This window comes from Aquila chrysaetos, chromosome 3, assembly GCF_900496995.4.
Source record: "Aquila chrysaetos chrysaetos chromosome 3, bAquChr1.4, whole genome shotgun sequence".
Classification (NCBI taxonomy): Eukaryota; Metazoa; Chordata; class Aves; order Accipitriformes; family Accipitridae; genus Aquila; species Aquila chrysaetos.
This window is the reverse complement of record NC_044006.1, coordinates 72,876,529-72,902,043: the sequence shown is the minus strand read 5'-3', so window position 1 is coordinate 72,902,043 and position 25,515 is coordinate 72,876,529. Positions and strand designations below refer to the sequence as shown.

At 38.5% G+C, this 25,515-nt stretch overlaps 1 protein-coding gene across 5 annotated transcripts in view; it reads left to right on the top strand.

Annotated features, from left to right (window-relative positions):
* The first annotated feature begins 441 nt into the window (after positions 1-441).
* Positions 442-25,515, top strand: part of LOC115339253 (sodium channel protein type 5 subunit alpha-like) — a 44,010-nt gene continuing 18,936 nt past the window's right edge. The window contains exons 1-17 of one of the 5 annotated variants that reach the window (XM_030008949.1): positions 442-586; positions 4,688-4,804; positions 7,988-8,186; positions 9,026-9,309; positions 10,319-10,437; positions 12,072-12,179; positions 13,770-13,898; positions 14,685-14,776; positions 15,618-15,839; positions 18,218-18,275; positions 18,943-19,084; positions 19,568-19,765; positions 20,720-20,899; positions 21,448-21,849; positions 22,584-22,713; positions 24,710-24,948; positions 25,291-25,491. In XM_030008949.1, the coding sequence (XP_029864809.1) occupies positions 9,055-9,309; positions 10,319-10,437; positions 12,072-12,179; positions 13,770-13,898; positions 14,685-14,776; positions 15,618-15,839; positions 18,218-18,275; positions 18,943-19,084; positions 19,568-19,765; positions 20,720-20,899; positions 21,448-21,849; positions 22,584-22,713; positions 24,710-24,948; positions 25,291-25,491 (2,475 nt within the window). In that variant the 5' untranslated portion in view covers positions 442-586; positions 4,688-4,804; positions 7,988-8,186; positions 9,026-9,054. Of the gene's footprint in view, positions 587-1,376; positions 1,462-4,687; positions 4,805-7,987; positions 8,187-9,025; positions 9,310-10,318; positions 10,438-12,071; positions 12,180-13,769; positions 13,899-14,684; positions 14,777-15,617; positions 15,840-18,217; positions 18,276-18,942; positions 19,085-19,567; positions 19,766-20,719; positions 20,900-21,447; positions 21,850-22,583; positions 22,714-24,709; positions 24,949-25,290; positions 25,492-25,515 lie in introns of those variants that run through there. The other 4 variants (XM_030008948.1, XM_030008947.1, XM_030008950.1 and 1 more) reach the window with 4 other exon arrangements.

Below are 25,515 nucleotides of genomic sequence, written 5' to 3'. Positions count from 1 at the left end.
GCTTCAGCCACAGTCTTTCGGCATAATTTATAGATTCAGCATCATACATTTTCTGACTTTACTAAAGTAGAGAACTGAAACTGAAATATTCAAATAAAATATAAAGGTCAATGCCTTTAATAAAAAAACCTGTTATAGTACAGACAGCTCTCACTGTGAGGCTGACAAGCACATTTGTTCCATGTTTCCCACCCACTTTGTCCTGCTTCACTCCTGATTTTCTGTGAAAGACACTCAGAAATCCAGGGATGGAACAATATCTTAAAGAAATGCTCAGCTTGGAGCCTCCCCAGCTTTGCTTACTGAGGTTACAGCCTTTCCCATGAGACCTTGTATAATCACATCAGTTACTTTGATGGCTAAATAGACGCCTCCCTCAACACCCTGCATGTACAAATAACACAGTTCCTGAAGGAAGAGTATCTCCAGAGTGGCGAGGGATTGCTGAAAGGGGACATAGCTATGACAAAGACAGTGAGGAGGTTTTTCCAACTATTTCTTGGGAAATAACTGGGCTGAGATATGTTTCTCTTGCGTAGAAAGAAGTGACTCCTCGAACCTTCACTTAGAGGGGATGGAGAATAATGTAAGTCCTGTGGTTTACTGCACTTCTCTTCTTAGAAAAAAGGTGCTTTGTGGTAGGGTCTTCTATAGGATTCAGTGACCTTTTATTTGCCTAAAAAACATTAAAGAACCTGAGCAGAAACTTTTTTCCTAGGTGAGTGGCATGTAAAAGAAAATGAAAAGTGGGGAGGAGTGAAAATTTATTCCCTCCAGTGCAGTAAGTTTGCACAGGAGTTTCCCCTATGTTTTTGACTTGTTATTTTGCTGAAATAACTAGGGTCAAAAATAACACATGGAAGAGTGAATAGGTATAAAAGGAAGTTTTTCTTCTGTGCATAACAATGGCAGAGATTTATATTTTATATACAAAGTTCAGATTCTTTAGCTATAATTTTTATTTCAAAGTAAAGACAGAAAAATTTCAATAACCTTAAGTTTTATAACATTACTCTCTCTTACATGGGTTTATGCTTCATAACATTGTTCTGATACAGACTAACATTTATTTCTTGAGACTTGAGAAGAATGGATCTTATTTTAAAGGATTTTTTTTGTGTGTAAAAAAGGCTTAATTAAATCTGTTTTATTTGTGGAATATGCTGAACTGTGGTAAATGCTTTTATCAAGATAAACTGTGGGGCAGATAAACTAATAAGTGAATATTGATGGGGAAGTAAATTAATGAATGATGCAATCAAGAGGAGAATAAAAATTTGGCTGTTAGGTGGTGAATTGGCAATAGAAAAAAAGGCAGTCTTTTAAAACTCACAGAAACAGGTCTCTGCTTTGATGAAGCAGAAAAGGTTAAGCGTTTCAGGTTTGCATTTGAAGCAGCTGCAATAGCTTTTATCTGCGAGGAGTGGCTTATGTGTGTTCAGTTCACCACAGAGACAACAGGTAAACCTCTAGAGAAAAGATTTTAAGTGGAATAGAGCTGTGTATTATATGAAGGTGTTTTATTAGGATGATAAGGATGATAAACTGTGGAGCTAACCAGTACAGAGACCTAAAAGAACAAGGTGTTCTGGAGGTTCTTCCCACGGTACTGGTACTGTTCCTTTACCATGTTTCACAGGTTTTGATTTTTTGTTGTACTACATTTTGATTTTCTTTGTAATTATTTGACTTGACCTGAGACTATTTTCCATATCAATGGAGAAAAGTTCTTTGAAATTTGGATTTCTTTCTCTAGGATGAAAAGGGCAAATGGTGAAGTTAATACTGAAAAGTGAGGAGCCTAATAATGACATTAAGTATGTCATTTATTAAATGACATTATTAAATGACATACCTAATGCAAATGGGTTGTTCAGAACTGACTTCTGATTAGATACATTTTAATTTATTTAGAAAAATGTTTCTGTGTAGAAAACCATGGCAGACAAAAGACCATGTAATTTGAAAATTTCATACAACTTGTGGAATTGTTAAACTTCTGGCAACCAAAGTTAAAATTTAGATTGTACACTCAAGATAAGGGGTTTTTTTTAAACTTACATGTTAAAAGTTTTCTCACTGTGTTTTATTAACAGGAGGGCTTGTTTTGGTTTTTTTTTTTTCAGGTTTTATTCCATGGACCATTTGACTTTTGTTATGTTGTGGGGAAAAATTTTTGTCTTATGTTGTATCTAAAGTTTTGTCCTCCAAAGCATATATTCAGGTGCTAAGAGACCTTTCTATATCAAAATGTACATGATGAAACCAATCTTCAGAACTACAAAATGACAAATCTGTGACACTTTTAGTGCATTTAGTACATTCTGTTAATGGTAAGAGTCCAAAATCCAATCCATGTATTTCACTGAGTTTCTATAACTTTTGTTTCTTGTAATCAAGTCATATCAATATGAGCTAAAAGTTTATAGAACCAATAATCACATTAACCACATTTGAAACACTGCTTACATGTGGCAAGAAAAAAATCAGACGTGTTGGCAATCTGGCCTTTAGAGCCCTAGATCTCAAATGCAAAAAACCCACTAAGTTACCATTTAGTAATGTTACCTGAATACGATTGCAGCAACTCTTACACAAGTGTCCTCAGCCTCTTGCAAATTTGAGGTAGCGAGATCTTAGTTCTCATTCCTTAAGGGTGAAGAGAACTCAGATTCCCTCTGTTTGCTGCAAAGCTTGAATATCCATAAAATCTGCAGATGGTTCAGTACAGCACTATAGAAAATATGTGGTGAAAACCCACAACTTGTCCCTTTCCTGGCTGCTAAATGTAAGCGGCAGCACATGCTCCTTCCTTCCACTGTTGTCCTTTTGGCAGGACCCAGCCTGCCCAGCCTGGTGAAATGAATGAATTTCCCTTCCTCCTTCTCCTTTTCCTCCACCTCTTCCCCACTTCATGGGGCTGAAAAAAAGAGAAACTCACATTGCCTGGCCATGTTTCTTAAATCTGTCCCCAGACCGGCTGATATCTCTTGCTATGCCATTTCTAAATCAAGATATATTCCATTTTGCTCAAGGTTTCTAAGCACACATAGTGTTCAAGTTAGGAGAGGGCCGAGTCCTAACATGTCTCTTCTCTTTTTTTTTTTTTTTTTTAAACTCCACGCCTGAGCTTTATTGCCCTGTCATCTGTGTCCAGCAACTGGTCAATCTTCTTGGTAACAGCATAGGAAGGAGATTATTATCTCAGGTCTCTATGCAATTGTCACCATATAGGACCATAGTGTGCAGGATCGATGGACTCGGATATCAGGACACTTTAATCACAGATATATGCAATTTTATGAGTTACATGACTTTCCTGTACTGCAGCTCCAGCCATGCCGTGCATAGTCCTGGGCCATGGGGTTCCTTGGGGTCTTCTCCACTCCCTGGGTTCCTCAGAGGTTGGAGAAATGGTCCTGAATCCTAGTGCTGGGTCATGGAGTTTCCCACCAGTCTTTCTTTGTCCTCTGATCCCCCCCACTATCCTTAGTTATGGGGATGGGTAGGGAATGCCTTGTTGATGATTACTCAGTTCAAACTGCACAGTCATTTTGGCATTTACTGTTGGCGTTCACAATCTTGTTCTGATCACTTCTGAACACTTTTGCACTTCTTGATGACCAACGGGTTGTTTCCATGGTTTGCTATTTTGTTGGGCACACCAGAGCTACCAGTTAAAGTTCTTGGGCTTATGGTAATAACTATGCTGATTATATCTAACTCATCCTAACTCCTACAGCAATGGACTAGTCTATGGGCATTAAAAGCTTTTCAGCTCTTTTCTTTCAGATTCCTGTGCTGCCACAGAGTTTCTTAACTTCCTCAGTGCTTGCAACTGGCCATTTGACAACTTGTCAATCGACTGCTCAAGCACTTACAGAAAGTGATCTCTGCACAGATTTAAATTATTTATGATAGCAAAGTAGCTGAAAATTAGTCCACCCTTACCATGCAAAGAAAATGTGACTTAACGCTACACTAATTGCTAAGAAGGCTTGTCCTGTAAGTAGTCATTAAGGAATCAATGTAATATAAGGCAGTCCTAGAATTTTTTTGTATTCACAGTCTGCTGGTGACTAATGATGTTTGCCCAGTCCTACCACTGACTGTAGAGTTACTAATCTTTGGAAGTTTAGCAGTTGTCCATTAGTTGAGGCAGCAAGAAGAGTAGGCCTAATGGATGCAACAAGTTGAATTTATCTCATCTCACTTGAGACATCTCAGGTCATCAATTGTAGTCAACTGGCACTCTGAGATGTGATGCATTTCATCCTGAAAGAAGTGTGAAAAGGTGTCTCAGCAGGCAGTTGGAGAGCTAGTGGAGATGTAGCTGTCTAACTCCGAGATGTCTGCAGTGAGGTGAGATGAATCCTACCCAAAGGGGCTTTCTGGATGAATGCGAGCAGGCTTTATCAGCTCTTTCTTTTGTGAATCTCCACACTGTTTGCTACCTTTCTTCCCCAGTGCTGGGAACTGTAAACTGTAAATATGAAAGAATGGGATTTACCTCACGCTAAATTTTCTTTTATAGGCAATGAAAAAAATCAGTTGCATTTTTCGGCACCGTTCATGTTTCTTAATCTATATGTTTACTTATCATTAGCTGGTCTGTGTCCTCAGTTTTATTGATTGCAACGAGGGTATAGGGTAGCTAGATCAGCTGTTGCCATCTCCTTTCATTCAGATGCCATGCTAGGAGACTCAGAGGACTGCAGCTCTCAGCCAGGTTGTCTAGAGAAGGTAAATGAATTTGGGGGTTGAACCTGGAATAATCAAAGGTTGGTGCCACAGCTCAGTTCAGGTAAGGTGTGATGTGCTAAAGGTGGGAAACTAATGAGCAAATATGCTGATTATTGTCTCCCTTGGCAATCTCAATGGAGCTCCACTGGATGGTGTTATTCAGACCTGTGAGATGTTTCTTGTAGGCTGCTATAAATAGGTAGACTAAATGGGCTGAAGTAGGCATAATACTTGTTTTCCTTATATAGAGGCATTGGGGAGCATTGCCTTTTTCCTTTCAAATTAATGCAATATTTTATTTCTTTTTTATTATTACAGTGGTGCGTGGGGGGAAGACAAGATGGAAGGGGCATAAATTGAAACAACAAGGGGTCCAAATGGATTGAGAGAGTCACGTATTGGAACAGAGTGCTCAAAGAGATTGTGCAGTCTCTGTCCTTGGAGATTTGCCTGGATAAAACCCTGACCTCATGGCTGACCCATTTTGAGGAGTAGGTTAAACTAGAGACCTCCAGAGTTCCCTTCCAACCTGAATTATTCTATGATCAAAAAAAACCTACAGAAGTTATTTTCATACATGTTTTAAAGATCATTAAGAAAGTGTCATTAAATCATCTGCCTCAAAATATAGAAAAGTTTCTGAGGAAAGACTATAACTGCTCTACAGAAGCTTTGAACTGCTGTTAACTAAATCTTTCGTTATTCAGTTCTATTTGTCTCATCTGCTGGAAATTCAGATGTAGAAAGATGCAACACAGCCCAAGTCTACCATAGTAACTTTGGGTGGTGCGGTTAGCATGTCTTTCCAAGGTCCGTACTGATGTTCTTGACTCCTGAAATAATTACTGGCAATACAAAGAGCTGGATCAGTCTAGAGTCCCTAACTTTGCTTTTCCAGGCATTGGATATTATCACTGAATAAGATGCAAAAGTGTACAAAAATCAGCTACACTGAAGGCAATAATAAAATTTCAGTTGTTCCAATAGGACAAGGCTTTTCACATACAGTCTTCAAACAACTGTTATTCCAGTTACTTAAGAGAAAATTTCTGTGCATATTATGAAAGCTTTTTTAAAGCAGAGGGACAGTTTTAACGGACAAGAATTTCAATCATCCAAGACAAAGAAAAAAAAATCGAAGAAGGTAATCCTGGCCACTCTGATCAAACTAATTACCTTGGTCATGCTGATCACAGTCATTGTCAACATGTTTTCACCTCTTTCCGTAATAGATCATGAAGCCAAGAAATCAAATAATTGAGGACAACATTTATTCATTAACTGAGGATTGAATTAGGGTGATTGTAATAGCATGAAAAGGAGAGAAAACATCTTTGACAATAACCTTGTTTCCTAGTCTGTCACAACAAATATTCCTAAAGAGAAAAACACATTTGCAAGACGGCAGGCTTACTTTGGAAAGCTATCTAGTTACACTTTTGGTATTTGAGAAATAATTCATAGAAAATACATTTGACAGATAAAAGAACAAATCGTAAATACCTTTTTTTGGTTTTATTATTATTCTTCTTCAGTCGTGTTGATTTCATTCAGCATTCTCTGGTCTTCAGTCAGTCAAAGGATAAGAAAACTTTTCATTTTAGAGAGATACTAAATGTCACACTATTTTGTAGGTATTTCAAGTCTTGAGAAAAGGCCAAAATGGTACTTTGTTGCTTCTGTGACATCAAGGGCAAAAATGGTTTTGCATTAACACTTTTTACTTCTTTTGGTCAAATTGCTAAGTCTAGCCCTGTCAGATAAAAACCTAAATACATCTCAGCTGTACTTTGTTTGTTATCCTCCCTGAGACTATAAGTAACAGAAATTATTTTGGGGATATTTTAAAAGATGCTTGAATGTATCAGGAATATTTTTTCCAGATTACTCCATTTTTAATAATCAATAGATTTTATTCAGGACTCATTTGAGTAGCTCAGAATTGCCCATGAATGAAAAGTGTAGTTTAGCCTTCTACTCCATGGCTTGCAGCTGTCATCAATGGAAATTTTGCTACTGACATGTGAGACAGCAAGCACAAGGCTTTATTTCCTTTCCTTAATGTTCGTTCACCTGTGGAGCAATTTATAAAACCACCAGGAAAGACTCCCCTGCCTGGTGTCTAGCTCTGGCCAAGGACCTGCAGACTCTACGTGCCTTCATGCTTCCTTCTATTTCCCCATCCTTGGCTTTAGCCAGCAACATCTTGTCCTCCTGGATTTTGCTTTGCCTTCTAACAGTCTTGAGGGAGAACAGTGTGACAATCAAAGTTTCTTTTCTGGGATTTGAAAGATGGTTTCATGGAAGAGAGGAGAGAAAACCGCGAAGAAATCTGCAGCAAACCCAGAATTTTATGGTGAACTTTTGAGATCAGGTAGACTTTTATGGAAGTGCTGTGTGGAGGGATGGGGGTATGTTTGGATGATTTGGCACAAAGCAGAATAAAGTAATTATTGTATTCCCTCCGTGCATTGCACAGAAATTGTGTCATTTCATGCATCATTCAGAGCTCTCATTACTGATACCACAACATCTAAATTACTCTGAGCATCAACAAAACAAACACCACTTTGGCTAGCTGAAGACTTGAAAAATTGGGAGTGGATGTTAAGTTCTTCATTTTTGGTATAATACTACACACAGCTTCCAGACTGTTAGCTTGATCTCGAAAAATGTAATATAATGAGTATTCTTGCCTGAATGTCCTATTTCTCTTCCAGAAATGTTGCTATTTTGTGCTGGAAGCAAGGGATACTTTTCCTATTTATAATTTTGTGTGCTTATTTAATGGGAGAGGCAGGCAGACTGCAAAAATGAAAAGATTTCACTGCAGTTAGTTTGTCACTGGCCTCCAGCTGTTGTTTTCACAGCAATGGTTTTTTATAGTTCAGCAACGTGAGGACAACTGAAATCATATTGTATCTGGGGCAAAATGAAATGGCGTTGCATGGCAGGGGAAGATACAGGGAGTCAGCACACAGGTGGTAAAATTATTTCCAGTAAAACAAAGCCTCTTGATTCAGTCTTTGTGTTTTCCTGGGATGTTGCATATAGTCCCTGGAAAGGAAAGGTGCAAGAGCAGGTCATCTGGCAGTTGTCCAGCGAGGACAGCTTAAACTTTCCAAGATGAAGCTCTGACTGCTAGTTACGAAGTCAACTTTGAAGGGCACATTGAAGTGGTGGTGGCAGTTTCTGGATGGAAAGACCTGGCTGTGTGCCTCTAATGTGATCTTCTTCCATGCAGACTCAGCAATGATACATCCTGCATGAAGCCCTCGACCAGATGGGATCATTTCACAGCCTGCAGATGGGACTGCACTGGCTCAGTAGCTCTGTGACTCTGTACTGAATCAACAGTGTCTTCCTAGAGGTTGTAATCAAAGAAAATATTTTAGAGGAATCTCCTTATAGAGCTTTGGAGTGAGTTTAGCACAAGAATGCAGGTCTGGATCATCTTACTCTTTGTAATGTTTTCAGTTTTTTCACTATCAATATATGTGCACTTCATGAGCTTGCTTTGAAGCTTTTCACAGCGTTACGGTAGAAGGTTGGATTCACTATACTGCCAAAGTAAGCACTCAGGTAGCATTTAGTTGAACGGATCCTATCCAATACCTGACCAAAATTCTCCATTAAATAATGCAAAGTATTTTTCTAGTATAATCTCACTTTTGCTGTTCTGACAAGTGGGCCTAAAATATAAGCTTTGTGCTTGATACTTGTATTTGTCAGATCAAGCATTTCTGTCCACCATGTCAGTCAGTAGTGACTCTATGGATCATGAATTAAATCTTCTGATGCTTGGACACTGCTCATTCCTGTGCTGACACCACCAGGATGGGTTATCTATCTGAGTATTTACATCCGCGCTAGTTAATTTAACACTTGGTCCTTCTGTTGCAGACACACCTTCCACATATTTGGATTTACTGTTCCATTTCCAAATACGGAGTTAAACCAATACCTTAGGTTTTTTCTGAACAACAGCTCAAGAGCATTTGGGATAACAGGTATCTTAAATGAGGTGCTCTAAAAATACTCTTAACTTTATAGAGGTCTGCCCACATCCTATCATCAGATACACATAATTTAAAAAAATACTGAACAGACATCTCACTGAAAAAGGTATTGATCATATCTTTTTTTTTTTTCTTTTTAGAAGCTGATGGCTCAGAAGTTTATGTTATTAGCCATGCATGGGCAAGCAGTTGTTTAATTTTCATAATTTACCTGTTTTGGAGTTACTTGACTTCCTTTCTACTTGTTTCTATTATTTGGACAGAATTAGTGACAGGAAGAGAAGAGTGAAAAATGGCCGAGTTCTTACTACCGGGTACCAACAACTTCCGTAAGTTCACTTATGAATCCTTGGCTGCTATCGAAAAGAGAATTGCTGCTAAGAGGAATTGTCAAAGAAATACTATAGACCAGAAACCTAAGGAGAAACCACGTCCTCAGCTTGACCTAAAAGCTTTCCAGAAGTTACCAGCTCTCTATGGAAATCCTCCTCCAGAGCTTATTGGGGAACCACTGGAGGATCTCGACCCATACTACAAAGATCGTAAGGTTAGAGCCAACCAAGATGCTTGGATTTTAATTTGTTTTATTGTGCTGCTGTGAAGTGTTTATGTGGATGATCTATCAAACAGTTTTGCTTACATCCCTTTGGAAAAATTATCATCCCTTTCTAGATTAGAACAATGCAGACAGTTGGCACAGCTGAATGACATGCTGTAATCTTCTTAAAAAAAGCTTAATTTTGAATTACAGGAATTAAATAATACAAACTTGATTAACATTTGAATCAGAATGGAAGCAGAAAAAAATAAAATGGATAAAGGAAGAAAAGAGGGCTTTGAGTCAGATCTACAAGAAATGATAATTTTGTAAATTTTCTTAAATTCCATGGTTTGAAACAATGTGTTCCTCTATATCTCAATGCTTATGTTCCACTTAAATGTACAATAAATGATCACCTAAGTATAAAAATTATTTAAAAACATTTGCTGATGAATCCTTAAAACCTACTTATTCAAGCTCCATATTCTAGTAATGAAGTATTGAAGAATATGATTTTCAATAAAGAGCAGAGAAATGGGAACTAATCCATTGGAAATTATGCTTATTGCTTGAGAAATGGTTAATACTTTGAACTAATTTCTACAGTCTTAGAGCTAGAGGATCACTACCAACAACAGCAAATAATGATAAAGGCTGTGATTCTTCCTTCCACCTCTGTATATCTTGACCCAATGAAAGGTTCAATTTATTTTAAGAGAATAGTCATAAGCAAGATTAGTTCTGTGCACAACTCTTTGCGAGTCCTAAGGTTTAAAAAAGAAGTTCATGCTGAGGATTTTTTTTTCAGTTTGACAGTTAATGGGTATTAACTCTTTCATCAGTTTATGATCAAAGGAGAGCAAAGTATTACAAAGAGTCTTCCCATTTAAACAAACAGTCTAAAGTTAAAATCAAGCTCTTGCTCATCACTGATACAACAGGCTACAGTACAAAAATATGTTCTGTGTTCAACTTCCTGAAAACTTTATTTCATGTTTCTTTATTTTTTTAAAAGATTTTCATAGTGCTAAACAAACAGAAAATAATCTTCAGATTTACGGCTACACGTGCCTTATGGATCCTCAGTCCTTTCCATCCAATCCGAAGAACAGCAATTAAAATTTTAGTGCATTCATATCCTTTTGTTGGCTTCATTCACTCTTTTTGATTATGAAACCCTATGTAATCCTGTGCTTTTGTATTTTAGAGCATTGATTCAATCTAGACTTTTCCTCACTCCAGATTACTTCTAATTATGAATTACCTTAGAAATTATTATTGCCTTGGTGCTGTTGTGCTACTTAAGAAATAAATAGTTTTGTGAGTACTGGGGGTATTGAAGCTTGATTTTCTACAGATTTGTGTTTTGAGAATGATGTCTGATGTTGATTTGCTGATGTCTCATAAACAAATACCTCACGCTGAAGCCTTTCTCAGTGAGAAGACTAATAAGGCCTCTATGCTCTTTCTCATCTTCTGCTTACCGAAACTGTAGGAATTAAATTCAAATCATGTGCCAAAGCTGATCAACCATTGGTCAATTTTAAGAAAAAAAAGGCTGAGATAGGCAGTAACGCATATGAAAACACATAGAAAGAAAAATTATGCAAACTTAGTTTCTTTAGGAAATCAGACTAAAAATATATAACTTTGGTATATGAAAATGAAAATTTCCAGGGGTGCTGTTGCAGGGAACGCCTTTGGAATATAAAGGTAATATAGGTCCCACCTCATATGTCAAATTTAGGGGACGGGAATCACTAGTGTATTGCTTCAGCGTGGCACTGGAGATTGAGACCAGAGCAATAACGCTGTTGCTTGGGGCAGAATCGAGCGCAGTGCAGAGTCTGTGGTATCCCTGTGTGCAGTCTAGGTCTCCAGCCATCTCCTGGCTGTGCGGTGCTGCGTTAGCTGTAATGAGTCTGATGCTGTCATCGTAGCAGGGTACACACATCCCTGGAGGAGCGATGCCTCTCATCTGAGGCTTTCCCCTGGCAGCAAGTTGGCTGATACTGGCATTTCAACACTAGTGGTCCAGTTTGACCACGCCTAGAGCTAAACCCAGAAGTTGGTGGTTTTTTTTTTTTTTTTTTGTGGGGATGGAGAGGCTAGATGATGGAAAGGCTAGATGTCTTTCACATGCACAACTACCTCCTGGATTGCCAGAACGTGCGGTATGACACGAGGCATGAGATTCAGCTCCAGAGCCAGGTGCTTAAGCTGAGGTGTCTACACGTGAGCTAGATGGCCAAGTTCCTATAGTTCGTACCCTATAGTCAGCAGGTCCCAGAGAGACACCAAGTAACCCCAAGGGTTGGCTAACCATGGGCACCTAGAGTCCTTCGAGATACCCGCAAATATCCTGGCAGACTTCACACTGTTCCTTCAGAAAAGTGCAGCTCTGCCAGTTTAGAGTCAGATTTGGGCTTCACCTGTGTGACCTTGGGCAAGTTTTTAGCTTTTACGCTATAAAATGAAACTAAAAATGCATCCTTCCTCCCACTCTTTGAGTGCTTGAGGAACCTTTTACCAAGTTTGCAATGCTTAGAGCAGCAGATCTCTAGCCCATACAGAAGCGCAATAAAAATAATGAATAACAACGGTAGTGTGTTGTCATCTAGTATGACTCAAAATCAGCAAATACATGTGCATGCTGTCCTTACGTGTGTTTTAAACTCAAAACCAGATGTGACATGTATGACTGATAGAATATCTAGTTACATTTCTGAATCAATGTCATATTCTTTGCCTTCACTCCCGTGACTTACGTTATTCACTTTGTTTATCATGTGCACTATTATAACTAATTGTGTATTCATGGCTCGGACTGAGTCCTCTAAGACTTCTCCATCTCCTTCATGGATCAAGTATGTTGAGTAAGTATCTGTGGGTACGTATGTTTTTAATTCTGTAGTTATATTGAATTATTGAGACTTATCTTGCCGCTTTTACTCAAGATAGTTTATGGAGATTTAGAAGGAAAGTTGCTTGTGTTAGGACTTTGTCATTTTTTTTGCATGGAGGGAGTATTTTTGTCTTTAAACTCAATATCTACAATAATTGTGGTGTTATAGGAGAGAGTTAAGTGTAGATTAAGTTCTGCTGTTGAACTAGCTTCATGTCTGTCCTACTGCTCCAGTTTGTTATCCCATTTTCTGAAGTTTCTCAGTAATTATTTGCTTTTTATCCAGACACATTTCCCATTGTTGCTGACGCTGATGAAGCACATCAAGAGCTCCTGTCTTTTAAAATTCTTTTTAATAATATTGAAATGCTGAGTTTTGCTCTAATAAAATGTTCTGTCAGAAGCTCCTGGCCTCCAGGACACTGTTAGAAAGTAAAGCTCTTATCTTCAGCGCTTGCTGAATGTTAACACTTGCAATATTAAATCACAATAAATCCATGCCTTTGTAGTCACACTTAAACTGGATAATCCCATGTTTTTATTTTTTTAAAAAGAATATTTCAGCTCTCACTTTTTCAGTTTGGCATAAAAATATTAGAATACGAACCCTGATAATTCTAACACCTAATGCAAAGGAAAAGATTCCAAAATACTTAGTTTTAAAAACAAGTCTACAATTGTTTCTGACTATCTTATGTTACATGACATGGAAACAGTTGGGAATGGCAAATCCTCATGCAAACGGGAACAAGACTCTGCATGGTATTAATATACATATCTCCAGAAGATGCTGAGATACTTCTCTACCTATGAGAGCGCTAAAGGTTAGATAAGAGTTGTATCTGCTGTTGGCATCAAGACTACCATTCAAATGCATTTCAATAATAATTTCAGAATACTTCTTTCCAAATGAAGAGGGAAGCACTACAGCCATGTAATTTCTTAGTGCATTTGCTGACTACCAAATGAATGCCTTTTGAATTCTGTAGGGAGATTGCTGCCTTGTTGAAATGATAAGTGCACTCAGTAAGTCCAGAAGAGCTTTTACTGATAATTTTCCATTAATAAGAATAATTGCCATCTTAAATTGAAAAACCTGTACTCTTGTATTTCCCTAAGTGTTTTATTAAACATTCTGCACAGAAATGGATGCTATGTGCCCAAGGTAAATAATTTACAGCATATCACACGTTCACTTGGCTACTTGAAACCAGAGGAAGATACAAATTTTGATCTTTATTTTAGCAAGTAGCTAGGAATTTTGTTTTTCTTAAATTCTGGGGTCTCACATGAAAGAGTTTGAAAAAAAATTGTTGAGTGCCAAAAACCATGTCACAGGCATGCACATTAATATCCACGTCCAGATTGCAGTCAACTACTGTCTCAAACTCCATATGAGGCAGATACTGATAGAATACGCTGAAATCGACAGCAGTCTTTCCATTACTCCTCTGCAGCAGTGGCTTGGTTTGTTGGCCTAGACAGTAAGTAGTCTGACTGTGTCTCTCGTGTTAACTGCTAATACTGCTGTTTTCCTTTGGCACTTTTCTCCCTTCCTTAGATTTACTTTCACTGGCATTTACACTTTTGAATCATTGATAAAAATATTGGCAAGAGGATTCTGTCTAAATGAATTCACTTTGCTTCGAGATCCCTGGAACTGGTTGGATTTCAGTGTTATCGTTATGGCGTAAGTGGGAACATATAAAATATGGATTACTTGCACTTGCGCTTTGTATTTGAAGTTCTTGTTGCTGTGGTGCAAAAGGCTGTCTGCAGTACGAAAACACCCCTGTGGGTCCTAATTGCATCTGAAACTATCTAGGACTTTGACTCTTCCCCTTGTTTTATCGCTCACTGTGTAAGAACAGTGTATTAGTCTTTCAAGAAGGGAATAGAGCTGTGCAGAGCAAGATACGCTCTGTGATGAGTGTACGTGAATGGATGCATTTCAGTCAGTGAAATGTAATAGCCGGGCTGTCAAATACAGACATACTGATCCTGTGAATGAGAATGTGAGTTTGGAAATTGAGCGATGTTTATAAACACCAGGACAGTGCATTGAATTTGGGCTCTTTCTTTCCCAAAATCATAGTTCGAGCTTCAGTTTGCAGTAATTAGAAAGCTTTTATATTGGTTAGGTGCAGCTACAGAAGGGACATAAAACCAGTTCAGCCAGAATTTCAGCCTGAATGAATAATTTTGGGTGTTATCTTTGTTTATAATTTTAATGCCTGATATTTTAAGATGCTGACACAAAAGCAGCTGTGCACAAGCCAAGAGCTACCTCATAATGAAACTCTAATAATCAAGAAATGTATTCCTATTTCGTATGTCTTCAGACAAGTCCTTGATATGTAATTTATTAATACTTAAAATATGCTCAGAAGGATTGACAGTTAAGAATGACCACTGTAAAATAATTGCCCTGTTTACTCCATTCAACCACTTGACATATCATATCCTGACTTTACAGCTACGTGGGAGCATTTAGTAACTTGGGGAGCGTGTCTGTCCTTCGGACTTTCAGGGTTCTGAGAGCTTTAAAAACCATTTCATTAGTCCCAGGTAAGATACCCTTTTTGCTGAATATTTTCTGCTACTTACTACTGGTTCTCTTCTCCAATAAAATGTTGGCTTTTGCCTTTTCTTTTTTTTTTCTATATCTTTCATTGATTGCAGACACAGCTGAATTTGTGGACACAGTGTCTCAGTCACCTGGCCCAGCCAGAATAAATCAAGCATTAGAAACAATCTTATATTTAATTTATTTTCATTATGCGTTTGAAGATTTTGTTAACACTTTATAATGTCAGTTTTACAGAATGTTCTTCTAGCTGGTCTGTGTGTTCAACAGAAACACCTCTGGTTACTGAAGGGACTTTATTATTAATCATCTTACATCATCCCTGGGAAAACAGTTTCCTTTTCACTTTTCCCTTAGTTTTAAAGCCAGTGGATTCTTTCTCATGATGAAATACAAATTAAGAACCAGTGAGTTGCCTCTGTCTTCTCTTTCTGGTCTTTTTGTTCATATTCATTACTGTTTCCAGTGTTCGCAGTTGCTTCACATATTACCAGTGTTGGAAATTTCATTTGAATTATGCATATTACGCTTTCTGGATAAGAAAAACTAGACTATCTCTGGCTTCTCATCCTTGCCTAAATATTTTACAGAGAGTAAAGGAACATCTGGAAATTTTAGGGTCAATCAAATGAGGAAAAAAAATATTTTTCTCATATTAAACACTCTTTCATCCAAACTATACTTGCATTGCAAATATATTTGTCACATATTATCCAGTAATTTTGGTACTTTGGTTGTTACACATTGTTTTAACTCTAATCAAGTATGACATATGAATCTCAGTTTTTCATCCTGTTTTTCCTTTGTATATTGTTTTCCTAGGACTCAAGATCATTGTAGGGGCACTTATCCAGTCTGTTAAGAAACTTGCCAATGTGATGATCCTGACCGTTTTCTGCTTGAGTGTCTTTGCCCTCATAGGCCTCCAGCTTTTCAAGGGCAATCTAAGACAAAAGTGTATCAGGAACTCTACAGTGTTCAGTAAAATACCGAATTTCTTTAACAAAACACGGGAATCCTATGAAATGCTTGCTAATGATACAGGTAATTTTTCTCCTTAATTCTTTTTTAGATGAGAGTATAGACACCTATGCATGCATGTATAGCCACTGCTGTAAATGATATTAATGTTTTGATGATTGATATTTTGATGAGTAACTACCTGATAATGGCCTTCAGATTGCCAGAGCAGATTGCAGGCATCCAGGAATGCACCCCTTCCCTTCATTATAAGAAATAGCACTCCCCAATTTTCCAGTAACGTCCAGCTCTGTTTCCCAGAATGATATGACAATAACTGAAATACGCATTAGCTCATTCTCTGCTGTAATTCCCCAAAGTTCACCTTTTCTTACACGCCGAAGAGTCTGTACATCTTAATTTTGCTGCCCAGTGAACTACACTTCAGCATGAAACAAACAGAGGAATTTGTTTAAAAAAGTCAGTTACTTTCATCTTCACATCATATGTATTTTATATCTTATATAAGATATATACAATATACGTCTTTCTTGTATACGTCTTGACTGAGGCTGGTGATGGAAGCACAGAGCAGAGATCTGAAAACACACCAAAGCGTTGTCAGAGGAACAGCAACTGTAAGATGCAATGCAGAAAGGAAAAGCCTTGTGCTAAAGGAAAAGCTAAAGTAAACAATGTCTATGCCAAAAATCTGAAGAAAGCTTCATCACTGAAGAAAATCTCCACCAGCGAGTTCAGACACAGCAGCAGTTACATAGAGAGAAAAGCATTCTCCTAGGGGAAATGTTGAAATACATAAAAAAGCCACACAGGACTGCTGCTTGTATACACTCTGTGTGGAAGATTTGTTCAGACAGGATTTCTTTAATAACTTCATAGTCCAGGGGGAGAAAGTCTCTGTATAAAAGATTTTTGAAGGAAAAATTTTTGCAAGAAACTCTTGTACCTACTGAAAAACCACACATATGAACAAAGTCATTTACATATACAGAATGTTGTAAAAATCGTAATTGAAAACAAGCTTCAAAAGAAAACCAGGGAATGACTAGAACTCCACACAAGAGACCGTGGATTTGACAAACTTTGGCTAAAAATACTAATTTTCTGTGCTGAAGAAACAGGAAACAAAAACACCTAAATTTTTTTTTTTTTTTTTTTTTTAATGCACAACATTGCAGCTGTATAAAGGCAATGGCCTGGAGAAAGTAGAGCTGAAGAAATTAAAAATCTGTGTTGCTTCACAAGCTTTGTCTTGTTCACATCCCATGCAATACATCTTGTGTGTAGGGTGATTTGCAATGACAGCAAAAGAAATAGAAGGGGCCAGACAGGTTTAATGAAAGTTAGATGACTTTCCTACAGGATTTAGGACTTACAGCAGTATAAGCTGAGTTTTCTATTAAGTGACTTTTTATATATTTTTTTTTATGGGCTGCTTTGGTCCTGATTTTGTGGGAAGTTCCCATCTCCAACATGGAGAACTACATGTTATTATGATTCTCTGAAGTTCAATCACTGAATCTTCTTAAAAAACCTTTTTGTCAGTTGGCAGAAGCAGAGCTGAACAAAATTTGGGTGGAAAGTAGCCCAGATAGTGACTCATTCCTTTGTGGTGTATTTACATGGTACGGTACAGCTGATACTAAAGATTCCTGCTGGGTCTGAATCATGCTGGCTTACCTGTAGAGCACAGCTAAGGTCTGAGAAGCACCAGGAAGACGTGAGACCTCCCTTGCATCTGGGATAATAAACCACATCTTAATGGGGGCTAATTAGCTATTAGCACTAAAGCTATTACTTTCAGTCTGCTGCTAGCTCAGGCATTGGAGTAACTCACGCTAAGAGAAATAGGGGAAGAGGTCAAAAAGGGCACAGCTCCAGCATCCTCTTGGAGAAATCTGTATTTCTCAACTAAGCGGGGTTAGGACCTGCTGTTTGGCTCAGCAGAGCAGTGACATGGTATGGTCTATATCCACACAACCAAATACTCTTCCTTCCTCCTCAAAACAGGGCTTTGGTTTTTATTGTTCATTGGAACCAGAACTGGTCTATGCTACCCCAAATGATGTTTGTACCCTGTCCTGGAGAGGGCTAATTGCTACGGGCCAAAACTGTGCCAGAGTTTGTGCTAAAAATTACCAAACCAGGGCCTGTGCCCTCCAATTCTTCATTCCCTTTATGCAGATGTGGCCAAAATATTTTTAAAAATGCTGTTTTAAGGATTGCCTTTGGTCTGAAATTTGTGCATACACCTATGCATGTTTATAAATGAGGACAAGACATCTTGCAAACTGGCGCAGTTACTGTGAGCGTGGGAAATCTGTCTATATGTGGGCATATACACTTCCAGGTCACTGATTACTCATCACTACTCGTATTAAAGGATAGAGGATTCAGGCTAGAAAGTTCTCTTGTTTTAATTTTTTTCCCCTTTTTTATAGAAAACTTTGCTAAGAAAGAGGGCACCTCAGATATTTTGCTATGTGGTTCCGGTGCTGGGTAAGTGCACTTAAGAATATTTCTTCTTTGGAAGTTTTCTCTGCTTCAGTGCTTCTATATTCACTCAGTCATATGAGACAAAAGCAGAAATTCCAAGCTTTCCTTGAATGCAGAAACAGGAACACAGACAACAAAATCTAGTAAACAGATAATTTAATACTTGGAGGGAATGAAGCATGAACCTGCAGTTGGCTTATTCAGGTCTAAATTCCTTTGAGCCTTTCAAGCGCTGTCTTTCTCTTCCCCATGGATGTACAAGAGAACCAAAACCTGGAATGATCTCAGATGTAGCACAGGACAGACACGTTCCTCTTTGTGAAGGCTCGTGAGTGTTAAACTGGAAAAACAAAACATGGATTTTGGAGGGCAGGCTTGGGCAAGGAGGGAGATGTGGCTGCTCTGCAGTGAGGGGCAGGGGATGAGGATTGGTGATGAGGGACTTGTCCTGTGTTGCTGGTCTACTCCAGTCTGTCTTCTTCCTTTGTGGCTGGGTTGTGGGTGCTGCTTTTTCCATCCCACTTTCCAGCCAATGCTACCTGGAGTAGAAAACTGATTTGCAATCTAATGAAATGCAGAGTTGAACAATAATCAGAACTCTCACATAAGCCGAAATTTTCCTTGAAAACTGCACAGCTAAAAGAGCTCTACTTTTTACTATTACTTCTAGGACCTGTCCTCCAGACTATATATGCTTGAAAATTGGGGAAAATCCTGATTACGGTTTCACTAGTTTTGATACGTTTGGCTGGGCTTTTCTTTCCTTATTCCGCCTCATGACCCAGGACTACTGGGAGCGTCTGTACCAGCAGGTACCAGCTTTGTGCATAATTCAGAACTGGTCTTCCAGGGAAAGCAATAGCCAAAGCAGAAAATGTGCAGTGAGAACAAGAAACCTCAAATAAAAGCAATAGCTGTAAGTCATCAAGCCCACATCTTCCCTTCCCGCAAACCGTGACTCCTAGAAAAGGGATGCTGAAGTCTTTCCCAGCAATAGCCCTATCACCCTGCTGGTTTAGAGACTTGAAAAAGGTCCTGTATTGTTCTTCAGACATGTAACAATGCCTCCTCAGTCATCCTCATGGGGTATACGATCAGTGATTCACACGGGATGGTATAGGAAGAGGGAGAAAGAGGGGGAAGAAGGGCCAAGGAAGGTGTATTTCCATCTAAGCTTCCCAAAGCATTGTGTCTAGGAAGCTGAGTGCTTCTAAAGGATTTCAGAGATGCATTGAAAGCCTATTTATTTGGTACGTTTTATGGTAATTTTTATCTCTGGGGTGTGTTGCTTACAGACCCTCAGAGCTTCTGGGAAGGTGTATATACTCTTCTTCATGCTGGTCATCTTTCTGGGCTCATTTTATCTAGTCAACTTGATTCTGGCTGTAGTAACAATGGCATACGAAGACCAGAACAAGGCCACCATTGCTGAAACGGAGGCAAAGGAAAGGAAATTTCGGGAAGCCTTGGAATTATTACAGAAGGAGCAGGAGGTACATAAATTCTTCCCTTGCAAGCATTCATCTCAGTGTTCTGTTGCAGGCACATAGGCAAAAGCATCACTCCTTGTGTACAGCTGTATATAGTGGTCACTCATGGGAACAGGAGCAAGTGAGAACTTACTGGAAGTAGTGATTCCTAGAGCTACAGGAGCAATTCCTTGTTCAGTTGTGCATTTTTCCTGTGAAACAATGAATTTTATTGTGGATAGTGACCATTAAAGGCTGCTGTTACTGTAAGAAAAACAGTATTTTAAAATCTGGAAAATGTAAAATTCCATCAGCTAGCAGCTTCCAAAAGAAAATGTAGTTGTTTTTTAATTTTTCTTTTTCTATTTTATCATTGTGGGCTGCTGAGCAGAGAAATATACAGTAATTCCATTGATCAACTGCATTAACGTCTGAGACAAAACCTATTGTAGTTGAATGAAAGTCTCTTGGCAACTTAAATGGCTTAGAAGCTTCTGGGACAAATACTCCTGTGTTTTGAAAACATTGTCCTAAATTCAGTATGGGAAGGAAAGTCAGCCACAGTATGAATACAGTCCCAAGGATCCCCAACAAAATGACAGATTTTTAATACTGTTTGAGCATTTATTTTGGAAAAAGGATATATTCTACAGCATTATTTTTGAACTGAGTATTTTTATTGTAAGCAAATCTGCCATATGGAGGAATAGGAGCTATAATGTGATTATTTTGCCCCTGGCAGGCCCAATACATGCGATCATGTAACGTAGTGCAAATAGCAAATTGTTCAGTGCTCCATATGTTGGGGAAATTCTCTCCTCTTTCTTTTAGTGTTATCACATATTGGAAGATTTTTAATGAGTTTTGTGCAACACAAATTGTTAAGAGGAAATAATATAGAGCACGGAAGTGTTTTCTTTCTGCTTATGTTCAAAGTACCCAGCAAAAATATCATCCATGTTTTTGTTTTCATTTCAGTCATTGGCTATTAAAGGAATTGATATCCTGTCAATTAGCTCCTTTGAAGCCTCTTCTCTGTCTCCCAAAGAAATCAAAGAAAGAAGCAATAGGAAAAAGAGAAATAAGTCCTTGGGCATAGAGGATAATGAAGAAGAACAATTCCCCAAGTCACAGTCCACAGACAGTCAACGAAAGTTGGTAATCTATTGTCTGAATCTGAGATCCTTACAGCTTTTCCAATTTTAATACTAAAATAAATTGCTTGAAAGCACAAACCAAATCCCATTACAAACACTGATCACTCTTAAGTCTTTAAAATAAACAATCTTTTGGGATAAGGAAGACTTATATGTAAAGATTAATTTGAAAAGGAAATACTATAAATGAAGGATGGAAGGAAAGTTATAACAGTTACAATACATTTTCTGTAACAATAAGAAACAGAAAAAAGTGAAAGACTATCAGAATTTAAATTTTGTGCCATCATTCTCTGTTTAAAATTTCTTGCTTAAAATATAAATATAAAGCTTAGCACAAAAATAGCTGCTACAGCTGATAGGATTTTATTATCTGCCTTTTAAAATCTAAGCATAATCCTTCCTGAAAAATCTAAATCGGGTAAAGAGTTTTGGACTTGCAATGGTTGATAGGAAATGTTGTGAAACTCTATAAACATTTATTCCTTCCCCAAATTTTCTTTATGATATTATGCCATTCTCTCTTTATTCCTTTTCCTGGTCTTTTAGTCTTTCCTTGGCCTGATGTACGGTCCCAACGCAAATCAGGCGAAACGCAGACTTAGCCATGGGAGCGTGTTCAATTTCCAAATACCTGCTTTAGAAGTTGATTCCAGAACAGATTTTGGCGACGAGGAAACCCACAGTGCTGGGGAACATGAAATTCAGCGTCGGTCACTGTCGGTCACGCAGATGGGAAGACGTTCCAGCGTGCAAAGTCAAATGAGCCACAGCTCTCACCCCGCTACCCCGAACTGCGTGCAGAGCAGCAAGTGGGCTAACGCGGACGACTGCAATGGCGTGATTTCGGGGATGGGAGGAGGAAGCAGCAGGGTGCACAGTCTAGATCCAGTGTCTTCCGAAGGAGTAATGCTCCCACCGGTAATGGAAGACACGGGAAAGGGGGATCTGGTAAGGAAAAGATATTATTTTAAATATGTGTTTCATATTATGGTTTCTCTACAAATGGCAGGTTTTTCTTGTCTTAAAAGTTTCAGTGTAATGGCAAACAGTGATGTGAAATGAAGTTTACTGATGTGGGGAGTTTATAAGTTGTCAGTAGAAAGTGGTTTTTAACACCAATGAATTCCTGAAAACTAGACCTCAGCATTCCTGTTACAAACCCTATTTTTCTGCTGTTCACAATTTGTACTAACATAGTTTTGAAGGTTCCTAGTGCTGGAATTACAAGTCACCAAAGAGTCTTTTTATCCCATACTCTGTCCAGGGGGGTCATTTTGAACAGTACCTGTAATTTCTTCCTCCTTCGTAGCACCTTTAGCATCATGCAGAACCTTTGTCTGTAAGTTCCCCAAGTGGGTGGCGATGCTTTTCTATGAGTTTATCCCTCATCTCTGTTCTTTTCCGTTAGTCTCTGGAATATTTCCTAGGCCTATTTCCCCTCATACACTTATTTCCAAGGTTTGTGCTTGCCCTGTAGATATTACATGCTTGCAGGAGCCATTTACTGCAGCATTATTACTGAAGAGTAGGACCTTCGTTCTCAACATCTATTCCATCTTGTAAAAAGGTACATTCATATGGCTGCATGTCCTTGTTCCTATTAACTTTCACAGTTAGTCATCATCACATCCTACTTCATTTTATTCCTGTGGTATCACCCTAATCATGTTTACTTCTTTAAGGAGCTAGCTGTAAATGATGAGAGCAGTATGATGCATTCACCTCCTCATCTGTCAGTGGAGTATTTTAACGAGGCACTTCAGAGACAAAGGGCAGCAAGTGCAGTCAGTATAATTACCAGTGTCTTGGAGGGTAAGTGGTTCCTCATTATGCTTATTTCAATCCTAAGGTAATGCTAGCATGAAAGACCAAAATGTCAATACATTTCGTAAAGGTTAAGAGAGATTTGTAGGTTGTGTAGTTAGGAATTTCATCGTTAATCTTTTTTAAAAAAAATGCATTTTCAGAGAGTCTTTATGCACTGGAATGCATCCTTTGCCTATTGTAAGATCTCGTTTTGTAGGACAGACAGTGAAGGGGACTGGAGTGAAGGTGGGTGGAAGGAGTTTCTCTAGCATCTGAGGTGCAGGACTGGGGTACTGTTTTCTTCTCCTGACCCTGTGACTTGCGATATGTCACTGGCAGAGACTTAAGCATGCAGAATCTAACAATAAAATTATGCATGTAAAATCAGTTTTGGTAATTCCTGGGTTTTGAATACTTAACCTCACTATTTTATTCCTTTAACTTACCTTTCCATGTGAATTTTTCAGGGGGTTTTATCATTGACGGTTATTTTGATGATGGATAATTTTGTTGCAGATCTTACTGAAAAATTTCAGCCCAAGTTGTTCAGGATGAGGAAGTCTTGTTTTGTTTGGGTTTTGTTGGTGGTGGGTTTTTTGTGGGTTTTTTTTTGTTTGGTTGGGTTTGGGTTTTTTTTGTCCCTGTTGAGGAACTCTATCACCAGTCCTTGGACCACAAGTATGGGATTTAGCAAGAGGGTACCATTGTGGCAGGGACGTCCCTTTTCTTAAATTTTTTTAAATTTTTCTTGGGAGAACCACAGTTGCAATGCATCCAGTGGAGCCTTGCTTTGCAGTGTAATTCACCAAAGATCTGGGGTTTGTTGCACACTTTCAGCTGTGAACTCGGATGGAACAGGACTTGTAGCTCTAAGTGGCTGTGGATTAACCTGAGAACAGACATTGGAAAGGGGAGCAGAAAGGGTCTTTGCTGGATCCAGACTGTATGCATAAGCAAGAAGCCATTTGATCTAGAAGAACAGAAGATGAGCTACACCTGGAGTGGGGTTGAGTCAAGGTGATCCCATGGGAATAAGCAGTGCAGGGTGGAATCTGGCACTTGAGCCTGGAGAAGAAGAAATGAAGACTAAACAGTGGGAAGAAATAAGGACAGGTCCAACTAAGAAAAGGATAGGAGTCAGATCCAGCTGATCTGATGTCTGAAAAATTTTCACATCCCTGAAAAACAGATTACTAATTCCTACTGTGCTTGTATTTACCTTTAAGTAAGCTCCAGTTTGTCAATGAATTTGCATAGGACTTCAGCAGGGTCAAAAGTATTTTGGAAGACTCGTTAGTATTGATGGTGAAGAAAGAAAGGCTATAAGATTTATATTTGACCAAAAGGATGTAAATGACAAAGCCAGAACAACTCCTGTCCCATGTTTTACTTACAGAAAATGGAGAGGTGTGGCAACTTGCATCAGCTGGGAAATGGTAGGCATGACCTTCCCAGCAGAAGTGGCCTAAGGCCAAATTTCAGGCACGGTAGTTTGGATTTGCCTCACCTACCGTCAGAATTCCTGTGGCTGCCATTGACTCTGTAGAATCCCTTGAGAGTCAAAGGAGAGAAAAAGATGTTGGGTGTGATACAGCCAGTGTCCTGGACATCTACGTGAGGATAAGGGGGAAAGTGCCTTAGCTGCTACGTTGAACTACAAGAGCGTGAGAGGCCGCGGTGTGGCCTCTGCATCATAAACATCTGTATTTAGTCAAATTGTTGTAGTACAAGTCTGAGTCTAAATAAAACCTGATCTAAAGGCTTTGGAAGTAAGTTCACATGAATGCCTTTTGAATCCAGTTTTCCCTGAATTTTATCTGCGTGTTATGAGCTGATGTAGGGACTACCGGAATGGTAGGAAGTGCAGGGAAGCTTTGGGGCTCTGGGTGAGATGTGAGGTTTCCTTTTTCTTCTCTGGTCTTTTGAATGCCTGAAGTTGTTATTTCACTACTTTGCTCAGTGATAACTATTTAATTATAGTGGGGTTTTCTTTTGCATTTAGAACTTGAAGAATCTCAGCGGAGATGCCCGCCATGCCTGAATGATTTTGCTTTAAAATATCTCATTTGGGACTGTTCTCCGCTTTGGTTGAGAATCAAGAAAAAAGTGGCTGCTTTCATAAAGGATCCTTTTATTGATCTCACCATCACTGTTTGCATTGTGATGAACACTTTGTTCATGGCACTGGAGCACAATAATATGTCACAGAATTTTAAATCGATGCTTAATGTAGGCAACTTGGTAAGCAAAATCTCAGCTATGTGACATTTTATACCAAGGATTGATTGATGAGTGTTTTCACTTGAGACATAAAGAGTAACTGTAAAAATTAAAGATAGCAAACTCCGCATTTATAAACTCTAATTTTCTAATATAGACTATTCCCAGATTTTATTGATACACTTCTGACATACTCCTGAGAAGGCAGAAAACAATACTCCTATTTTAATTGAAAGTGCATTAGAAGTTCACAAAAATGAGTTTTCTTGACCTGTCTATGAATGTTATTTGTGGGAACACGATCTAAAGAGGAGATAAATTCATGGTTACTTTTAGGCTCATGATACTGTTTCTCTGTCACAGGTTTTTACAGGAATCTTCACGGCAGAAATGATCTTAAAAATCATCGCTCTAGATCCCTATTATTATTTTCAGCAGCACTGGAATATTTTTGACAGTGTAATTGTCACATTGAGTTTAATTGAACTGAGTTTACCCAAACACAAGGGCAAGAAAGAAAGGAGAAAAGGAGGAGTCCTGTCAGTTTTACGATCCTTCAGACTGGTAATGCCTCATGCTTACTCAGTT